The sequence below is a fragment of the Primulina huaijiensis genome, chromosome 7 (genome assembly GCF_012295235.1).
Source record: "Primulina huaijiensis isolate GDHJ02 chromosome 7, ASM1229523v2, whole genome shotgun sequence".
In the NCBI taxonomy this organism is placed as follows: domain Eukaryota; kingdom Viridiplantae; phylum Streptophyta; class Magnoliopsida; order Lamiales; family Gesneriaceae; genus Primulina; species Primulina huaijiensis.
Window position 1 is genome coordinate 7199296 of NC_133312.1, and position 10891 is coordinate 7210186.

At 33.0% G+C, this 10891-nt stretch overlaps 1 protein-coding gene across 1 annotated transcript; it reads right to left on the reverse strand.

Annotated features, from left to right (window-relative positions):
* Window positions 1-3859: 3859 nt before the first annotated feature.
* LOC140981472 (zinc finger protein WIP2-like) lies at window positions 3860-6633 on the reverse strand. Its single transcript, XM_073447887.1, has 2 exons — window positions 5886-6633; window positions 3860-4463 (listed from the first exon to the last, which is right to left on the reverse strand). The coding sequence occupies exons 1-2, from the start codon at window positions 6450-6452 to the stop codon at window positions 4026-4028; spliced, it is 1005 nt and encodes a 334-aa protein (XP_073303988.1). The 5' UTR covers window positions 6453-6633; the 3' UTR covers window positions 3860-4025.
* Between the last annotated feature and the right edge of the window lie 4258 nt (window positions 6634-10891).

Genomic DNA, 10891 nt, shown 5'->3' on the forward strand with positions numbered 1-10891 from the left:
TGATTTGCTGCCTTTATTTTTGAAACTAGATCTTCTTTCTTACCAAGTTGACATACATAACATACATGATTCTTAACAAAATTTATGTCTGGCAATCCATCGACTAAGTTCTGCTTTTTGAGATTGTTGATAGACTTTAAATTCAGATGATTCAATCTCTTGTGCCACAGCCAGTGTTTCTCACTTAGAGCTGCAACTAAACATGTAGGAGCAGTGATATGATCTATGTTCCATGAAATTTTGTAGGTGTTGCCATTTCTAACTCCGGTTAAAACAGTAGAGTCACCAGCATTTTTAACTGTGCAAGTGTGCTTCTGGAATGCTACTGAAAATCCATTATCACATAAATGACTAATACTGATCAAGTTATAACAAAGATTTTCAACTAAGAGCACATCCTTAATAGTGATGTTACCATGGATAATCTTACCCTTACCCACGGTTTTACCTTTTGAGTTGTCCCCAAAGGTTATCTCTGGTCAAGCACAACTCACTATTTCTGATAGTAGACTCTTCTGTCCAGTCATATGTCTGGAACATCCACTGTCCAAATACCATGTTGAGTTACTGATCTTTGTTTTCTTCACTTGTACCTGCAAACACAAATTTTAGTATCTGGTACCCAATCTATTTGGGTCCAAGCCTTATTAGTCCTTTTGGAACCCACATTTGTACAATTTTTGTACTTCGGGTTTCCATGGAGGTGTGTGCAACATAGAGTCTGTTATTTCTAACATTATGCATCTTAGCATGTTGTTCTTCCCTTCTGTTTCTGTTGTCTGGCCTGTATCTCTTCTGAACAGGTCTAGAATTGTAGTACTGGTAGTTTTTAACATTCATAGGAGGTTGTCTTCCTGAGTTGAATCCTCTACTGGATCCAGAACTCTGGTCAACTCTTTCCTTAGGTTCAATATAACCCAGACCATAATGCATCCTTCTGCTCATCTGATTTACATTCCTTTCAATTGAAGCAGTAGGTACTTCTTGTTTCTGTACCACACTGGATTTCACAAAATGAATGTACTTGCCTTTGCTCATATCCAGTTTTGGCTTAGTATTCGTTTCCGAAGTGCCTTCATCATTACAAAATCCGAGACCACTTCTGTCTCCAGATGGTTTTTTAAACTCTTGCATCTTTTAAAGTGAAATAGAGGACTTATTCCAAGCATTCACCAGTAGCGATAACTTCTGGTTTTCAGAAAGCATCGTCTGGTAATCTGCTTTTACTCTTTCGTTCTCAGTTTTTAATTTACTCATCTCAACTTGTAAATCATTACAGCTGTCTACTTGCAAGCAAGTTAACTTACTGTTCTGATTTCTTAAGTTCTGATTTTCAATTTTAACTTCCTCGAATGATTGAGAAAGTCTCGAATACTCTTCTACCATGTCGTGTAATGCTTTGACTAAATCAGTGCGTGTAAATTCATCAGAGTCAAAGTCAAATACCTCTCCGGATGTCAAGGTTGATTCTGTATTTGCCATCAGACATTTGATCTCATCTTCATCACTGTCACTTGAATGGTTTTCAGAACCAGAAGATTCAGAACTTGAGTCTGCCCATTTGGACTTACTTTCTTCTGCAATCATTGTCTTTCTGTCTCTTCTGGTCTTTTTCTCATTGCGTTTGACACCCTTCTTCTTCTGGTCATCCTTCTTTGGTTTTGGACAATCAGCAATGAAGTGTCAAATTTTTCCGCAGTTAAAGCATGCCATATCTCCAGAAGGTGATTCTTTTTTGAAATTGCGGTTGGGACTTTGAAATGTTCTGTGATTCTTTCTCATGAATCTGGAAAACTTCTTAACAAATAATGACATTGCGTCATTGCTTATCTGTTCAGCGCTTCTCTCAGAAGTATTCTCTATAGCAGTAGCAGAAGATGAACTTGGGGCAACTGTAGCAGTAGAGTTAACAGTAGCTGCGAGAGCTTTGGTTGGTGGAATTGCTAAGGGCTCTTCTCCACTTCGAACTTCAAGTTCAAACTCATATGCCTTCAGATCTGAGAACAAGTCATGAAGTTCTAACTTGTTTAGATCCTTGGAAGCTCTCATTGCCATCGTTTTGACGTCTCATTCTCTGGGTAGGGCTCTCATTACCTTTAATGCAACTTCCCTGTTGCCAAAATCTTTTCCAAGAGCTGAGAGTTCATTTACAAGGCTGCTGAAGCGTTCATCAAACTCATTCATTGTTTCTCCAGCCTTCATCTTCATATTCTCAAACTTCTGCATGGCTACGGAAAGTTTGTTTTCCTTAGTTTCTTCGTTTCCTTCACAGATCTGAATCAATTTTTCCCAGATTTTCTTGGCAGTAGGACACATCTTGATTTTGCTGAAGGTATTTTTTTCGAGTGTCTTGTACAGAATGTCCTTTGCAACGTTGTCAAGATTGGCCTTCTTGTCCTCACTTGTCCATTCATATCTTGGTTTTTCCAGCATCTGACGTGCGCCTTCAGTAATAGCAACAGCTGGATTTGGCTTTAAGATCTTTAATGGACCATCTGTGATGACATACCACATGTCATCATCTTGAGCTGCAAGATGGGCTTGCATTCTGATTTTCCAGTCGTCAAAGTCTTCTTTTGAGAACATTGAAATTTTGCTGAAGTGAGCCATGTCTGTTCAGTATTTTTCATAACAAGAATAACTAGCTCTGATACCACTTGTTGAGGATTGGATTGAGTTTAGAAGGGGGGGTTGAATAAACTCAACGGCAAACTTAATCGATTTTTCAAAATGATGTGCTAGAGTCCTGTTAGAGATACTAGCAGATTCTTGTTCAAGTTTAAAGACCAGCAGATCACAAGATAATGTGCGGAAACGATCTGTTGGTTAGTGGGTGAAAAATAGTGAAACAGAAAAGCAGTAGATGGCACAAGGTTTGTTTCTGGAAGTTCGAAGATGAATCTTCTAAGCCTCCCCTTCTTCTGTTTCCAGAAGGTATCACTAAAAGAATTTGGTGAATACAGTACAACAATTGTACACACCCACTTCAACAGGACTTACCCTTCGCCTACTGAAACTTTTAGTTTTACAACTCAACTACTTGAAAGATCTTAAGTTCTGGAAAGAACTCTTTTCCAGTTACAAACTCTTCTATTAATGAAGTGAATAGCTTAAGAAGAGATAAAGAAAATAGCTAGCACAAAATGATCTCAAATGATCAAGTGTATGCAATGAAGCGTGTGTTGCTTTTTCAGTGTTGAGCTTTTGAGATAACTGAGAGTTCTAGCGATGCTCGAATGATATTATTTGATTGAGATTCGTTCACTGCTTGTTTCATGAAAAGTGCTCCGTCTTCATATATAGGCTTAAACCAACGTTAAAATCTGAACGGCTCTTTTGACTTTTCAGTGATTCAGCTTTATTGCTGAAAATGGACCATGCAGAATACATTAAAGCAATCAATTTCAGTTCATACCAAAAATGGTAAGCTGTCTTAAATGTTCCCGTACAACATTTAATGGCATTAAATGAAGCAATAAATGCTAGTATCACGTTAATAGATTAACGGTAATATTTAAAGACTTGAGATACGCAACAATCTGCTAGTGTCTATTTCGGGTTTCTGGTTTTAGCTAAGAAGTCATTTGTTAATTAGATTAAGCAGTACTTGATCAGTGCTGCTACTGGTTTTAGCGCGGTACAAGTGCTACTGGTTTTCTGCTTATTTACATCTACTGGTTTTGTACTAGCATCTCCACAACAAAATTAAGTCTAACAAAAAAAAAACTACAAAATTATATGACGTATGACTGCCTCCTTTCAAAAATAGTAACTTTATAAAATAAACTATTTCTCTTCGATTATTCATTTCAATTTCTTGATTTCATTAAAATAAATTTTTTTTAAAAGAAATTCCCAAATACCATTTCATGAACCTCCAAAATTAACAATGTTATTCGATACAAGAACAGATGCAACAAAGCTAGACAGCTAACAAAGAAAGAAAACATCTTTCCTTAATATACGCTAATTTCTTCTGCTCAGTAAGATTCAAACCTAAATATTGCTGCTCCGTTTCCAAATTTTCACTGAAAAGATTCATTATCTTGCTCGATCTCAGAAGCTGGTTCGTCTTCTTCTTCAAAGCAATCGATCCCATAAGCTGCATGGTCATTTCCAAAGGCTTTTATGTGATCTTTCAGAGACCTTTTGTGCTTGAAATCTGATCCACAAGTGCAATACCACAGTTTCCCGCAGTTCTTTTCATGGGTTCTCCAATCCCCTCTCACAGCAAAAGCTTTCCCACATTTTCTGCAAATGAAAGGCTTGATTCCGTGCTTTCTTTTGTAGTGTGTCTGAAGGGTCCTGAAATCTTTGAGGGGCTTCGATCTTGGGTGGTCTATGTTGTTTCTGCAACCAGGCGTGCAGCAGTAGCAAGGGAGTTTTAGCATCGCTGTTGGCTGCGTGCCTCTTAATGATTCTGGTCCTTTTCTGTATTGAGATCCATGCCCCCACATATGCATCTATGGAAGCAAAAGGAAAAATCCAGTTTGTGAACAATTAGTGTGTCCGAAACATGAACCTTATTATTAAAAAAATCACTCGTAAAATTTTAAGCAATTATCGATCATCTTCGAAATCAAAGTCAGGAGTGGATGAATTAATCTAGCTAGCAATAAGTTGTTGGTATGATTTACCAGACCAGTCTAGTTTTCTTATCGGGGTGGAGTAATGGTGGGAAGCATGGCGGATTAAAGACAAGTATAAAAATCGGAACAAATCAGAAAAAGAGAAACAATAATATATTACCTTCGAATTAATGATTTATTCACTTTTTCTAAGGCGGGGATTCGAGATTTGAGACTTTCTTTTTTTTTTTGTAATATATACACGATGAAGTTTCCAAATCAAGAAATCTCCTGCTATGAAACTTTGCTTGAGAGTGCATAGAAAAATCCAAATAAATATTTTAAGGTAAGTTAGGAATGCTGAGTAGAGACCTAGATTAAAAGGAGTTTACAGCCGGAAAGTTCCCATTTCCCAATTTCTTGATCTAAAGATTACTTAAAGTTTTGTTCTTTTTTATCTAAACGAGATATATTGAAAGCTAAGTGGTAGAGAACATTTAAAAAATGGTACAGTTTTCTGGTGGCGTGAGCTTCTGATTTGCGAAGAGGATAATACTTTGTCTGGTTTTTTCATGTTTTCCTTAGTGAAAAGTCCTTTTGAATCTTGATGGATCATACAGAAAATTAGTGTAAGAAATAGACAGTTTTGCTGGATTAAGGTTCAGTGCAACTTTATCTTTTTCCTGAATTTTAATGAAAAATAATCCGAACCAAAATACAAACTTCAAGGACAAAACGCATTATGCTTGTGTTGTTCAATCAATTAAAGAGGGTGACTGACCTGTTCTCAGTTGGACCAGGTGGATTATACAGATCCCAAAGACCCTCTCAACTCAAGAATCAAATTAAAGGATGGCAAAAGAATTAAAAAAAAAAACCCAAATATTTCTTAAAATATGTATTCAAAATTTCAAATATCAATATTTATAAAGTAAAAAAAAAGATGAAAAGTTGAAAACCCTAAAAGCCCCATGGAATTAGTCCATTCGTTCACCATATTAGGTCCAGCTAATAAATCAAAATTCAAAAGTGAAATGTTGAAACTACACTATAAAATATGCGTGCAGACATAGAGATTGGGTTTTTTTTCTCGTTTTCTGAAAATAAAAAAAATCAAAAGAACCACAAAAAAGGCACAAAGAAAAAGCAAAAACATCTGGTTTTTAATGACTAGAATACTGTCACATATGGATTAAATTGATCCCACAAGCTTATAAAAATACAGATTATAGCTACAGGGTAATTAAAAATCAAGAAAGTTTAGAACTTTAACCATATAAAATATATATTGTCACACGAACACGTACGTATACATACCTGCATGTTATTGTATCTGTTAAAAGTCTTGAAGCAAAGAGGGCAAGAAAACTGAGTAGGGCCAATCAAAATCTGGGCAGGAGTTGGAATCCAATACTGACCTTTGTTGAGTGGGTTCACCCCATATCCATCACTGTTAACGACGACGGTAACTTCTTCTTTATCGATGCTACTGTTATTAATATTTACTGTGTTGATGGAGGAAGAAGGGACCTTTGAAATCAAATCATAATCAGGCAAAGTACTGTCAGGAATCGACAACCCTAAATCCAAAGTTCCATTTTTCACAGCTTCATCTTCTTCTGCTTCTTTGTCCACCTCCATTGCAGATGATTCTTGATGGTGATCCTTTACAGGGCTGGAGCTGAGGAGTGGAAGAGCTTCTTTCAGCGGTGGGGAAGAGGGTGCCGAGGATTCATGAAACATGGGATTCTGGTTAACGTTATTGGGGTAGAAGTTGAGGTTGTAAGAGTATGATTGTGTGGGAGGAGAGTTGAAATGGTGAATAGTGCTTAGGTTGATCCATCCAGTACTGTTGGTGAAGAAATAGTTGTAACGATCAGCCATGGTGGATTGAAGATCAGGGAAAGAAAGAAATTGTCGGAAGGGATTCTAGCAAAGGTTGAATCAAAAAAGACCCAAACTTGGTTTCTTGGAGAATTCAAGTGAAATGGCGGAGGGCGGTGTGACATACAGAGAAAACCCTAGAAAAGAGAAACTCTTGCAAGGGATAAAAATGGTGAGAAGGGAGAAAAGAAAGTGCTATTAATTTCTTGGAACTTTGAAACAACAACGAACCCCTTTTCAAAGGTGAAAAAAAAGTGGGCAAATTAATTAAATTATGTCATTTCGTACTAAATAACTTCACAAGCTCTATGAACATTAATTTGTTGATATTCTAGTGGGATTATATATTTTTAGTAATTAAATCTTGATTAAGGGAGCAAAGATGATTGATTAATTAGGATATAATTTTTTTAATTAAAATATACTTTTTTCTATCACAGCCAAGACATATATCTAAGCCATGTATATATATTATTCATTAAATAATTATGTTTTAATTAAATAGTTAATTTTTGTTTGTAATAATAAACATCTCACGATCGACTACGCATTAATTGTTAAATGTATAACATTTATTTAGGAATGTAACCGAGTCGAGCCAAGCCGAACTCTTGAATGTTTGAGCTTGGTTCGTTTATAATCGAGCCGAGCTCGAGCTTTATTTAACAAATATATGCATGGCTCACGAGCTTATTCAAGCCTTTATCGAGCATAAACAAGCTTAATAAATATGAATTATACATTTAAATTTTCATTAAATTAATTAAAAAGTAAATTATATATTTAAAGAAAAATATATTATTCTTATTAAAATTTGTAAATTTATTATAATAAATAAATTTAATAGATTTTTCTATATATTTCATAAATAATATGCAAAATCAATAAATCAAATATCAAAACTATTATTTTTTCATCTAAAAGATTACTCATGAACTTACCAACGAATATGTTCACGATCTAACGAGCCGAGTACTGTAAAGCTTGAGTTTGGTTTGTTTATCTTAACGAGCTCAAACGAGCTTTTATCGAATCGAGCTTCGAATAGCTCACAAACGGTTTGATTCGTTTACATCCCTACATTTATTCATAACGTGTAATGAGTGAAATATAAAATGAATTATAAATTAAATAACATCATTTAGATACAATGGGAGATCGAGATCGAAGCTGTTTCCACAAGTTTTTGTAAGTATAATTTCAAAAAAAATTATGAATTCCATCCCAATAAATAAATATGTATTATATTTTAACTTTATTTGTTTTAGATTATTTATAAATTGGAAAACAATACAAGAAAAGGAGGAAAATCATTGAAAAAATCAAGCAAAAAATTAGTGAGAAATTGGATATAGAAATAAATGTTTCCGGCAAGTGCATTAATAGGCGAGCTGTAGACGGGTTGTGCACAGTACGAGAGGAAGTGTGAAGGGGCCCCCTCCACTCTTTCACATGTCCAATATCTCCCACACCATTTTGTTTTTACTTACAAATTATATATTTTTTGAAATTACATAAAATATTATAATAAAATTAAACAAATGAAAACAACTCTTTGTAAGATAAGTTAAACAGTTTTTTTTTTTTAAAAAAATTTTGGAATTTTTCAGATTATTTTGAAATGATACATCAGTTCTTGACAAACCGTATTTCGATGGTTTATTTCTAGGGAAATTTGAAATTTTATTAATATAAGATGGTTTGTTTTGAGTCTTATTGTTGTAACTTGATAATGTTTGGTTTTTTATAGTAATTGGTTTTGGTCTATTTTCACGATAAACCAATTAATCATCGAATATTTTTTATTTAAAACTGATTATCTTTAACATAGCTCGTGTAGATAGAATAAACATATATTACACAAGTTAAAATAAATCTAAACAAAAAAGAAAAATAAGTCAAAACAACACAAAATATTTCAAAATGAGATAAAAAAAAACTTGTTTCTCTTTATTTTTTTTAGTTAGATTTTAATATATATAATATACGCTTTATTCTTGTCACATGTGCTATGTACGAGAGTATTAATGTTAAATAAACAATATTTATTGGATTTAACTGTTTCGGCGGAAAAAATACCAAAAAAAAAAAAATCCAAGCCATTAGTTGAAACCAAACATTGAGAAGTAATATGACTAAAACTCAAAACATTCTAATTTACAAGACTAAAATTGTAGCTCATGTTTGGATAAGTACTTTAAAATATTTTTATTGTTTTATAAGTGAAAAAAATGCTTAAAGTATTTGTTTGGATAAAAAAAATTTTAAATTTTTTAGAAAAATATTTTTTTAAAAAATGTTATCCAGGTATAGTTTTTAAAGAACAATAGAGAGGTATTTTTTTTATGTTTTTAGAAATGAAGTAATTATGGAAATCAAAACATATGATTTTTTAACTGTAAAAATATTTTTATAAAATAATTGTCCAAACACATATTTGTTCCTAAAAGACATTAAAAACCTTTTTATAAATTTAAAAAAAAAACACTTCTTTAAAAACGTTTTATAAGTACTTGTCCAAACGATACCGTAATTGTTTCTTATTTCCGCTTGTTACAAGATCTTGATATAATACTGAACTATTTAATTTGGACTAAATTTTGATTAATCTGAATCCTTTTTCTTTTCGAAATACAAACACGGGAATCTCTGAAAATAGGTACCTCATTAATCGTTTTTCAGAAAATACATAATAGATGCCAATTTTTATTTCCCTAAAGATTTTTAATGTCTTCCCACCGTTGATATATTTGCTGAATCAGTCCAAGAAAATGAAACCCTCGTATTGATATCTCCAAACTCTCGAGAATATAAATTCACTGGCGTTTTCCTATTCATTTTACCAAACATTCTACGTACGTAGGCGTATGCAGTCATCATTCAAGTAAAAATAGAATGAACAGACACGTACAGCTAGTTATTTAACAAAGAGACAAATTATAATTCAAAGAAAAATTCCGAAAATTTTAATTTAGTTTCATCTGTAATGAAAAAAATGGTGGGGCAATGGTGTTCCATCACAAGAATATAAAATAAATAATTGCAGTTTCATAAATTTCGGATAAGTATTACAATTTTGAATAGGTCTCTTGTGAGACGAAATCACAAATCTTTATATGTGTGACGGATCAATCCTATCGATATTCACAATAAAAAGTAATACTCTTAACATAAAAAGTAATAATTTTTCATGGATGACCCAAATAAGAGATCCGTCTCACATAATAAGACCGCCTCACACAAGTTTTTGCCTACAATTTTTGCAAATTTTTTAAAAAACGAATACTATAATTTTTTGGTGTGCTTCGGTACATATATAATCCTCTAAACATTTATTACATGTTTCTATCCTCCAATACAACAAAAATATATCATTGGAAGACTGGAAGTACTTATGAATTTTTATAATTTTTTGACTTGCAAGTTATTTTTATGTTTTTGTGAGTAATATATTCGGTATTTGAGGAAAAAAATTGACTAAAAATAATAAGAATCTCAAAATAATTTATTCTCCCCTTTTATTAGTTAATATGATGTTTTAGAATTGTTGGATGACAACTTATAATTTTTTGGATCATATATTAATTGTTTTTAGTTTTCAAAACGTAGTTTTTGTTGTGAAAAATAAAATTTACGGTAAAAAGTAAAAATCTCAAACTCTCAAAATTATCACACTACACACTTTATAATATTTTTCTCTCAACTCAATTGTGATTTTCACAAATGAGAGATCTATTTATAGAACATTTTTACAAATAATCCAAAAATAAAATACATCATTACCTACATCATCACACACTAATTTTCAATATTCAACACCTAATTTTACCTAATTTTCAACATTCAACATTCACATTTTCAACACAAATATTTTTCACATTTTTAAATAATTTTTCAACACTCCCTCTTGTGATGATGATCATAATGATTGTCTTCATTACGTGTTTTTATGCTGTCTCGTTAAAAACCTTACTAGGAAAAACCCATTAAGATAAAAACCATAGTAAGGGAAAAAGAGTGCAGTCACATAAACTCCCCCTCATGTTGACACGAACAATTCTTCACAAATTTCGTAGATTGCGCATCCCAATATTATATATGTGCTTTCTGAATATTGTCGTAGGAAGTGCCTTTGTGAAGAGATCTGATGAGTTTTCACTTGATTGAATGTGACGAACATCAATACATTTATTCTTCTCAAGCTCCTTGGTGAATGCGAAGAACTTAGGAGGAATATGTTTAGTTCTGTCGCTTTTTATGTATCCTTCTTTCATTTGAGCAACACATGCAGCATTATCTTCATATAGTATCACAGGCTTCTCGTCGAATGATAATCCGCATGAGATTTGGATATGTTGAGTCATTGATTTTAACCACACACATTCACGGCTTGCTTCATGTAGTGCAATAATCTCGGCATGATTTGATGAAGTTGTTAC

What these genes read in the sequence shown, in the direction of transcription:
- LOC140981472 (XM_073447887.1), bottom strand. Translation starts at nt 6,452, where the DNA reads ATGGCTGATCGTTACAACTATTTCTTCACCAACAGTACTGGATGGATC. An exon ending in ACAGATACAATAACATGCAG is followed by an intron (nt 4,464 to 5,885) that starts GTATGTATACGT and finishes TTGCTTCCATAG; the next exon opens with ATGCATATGTGGGGGCATGG.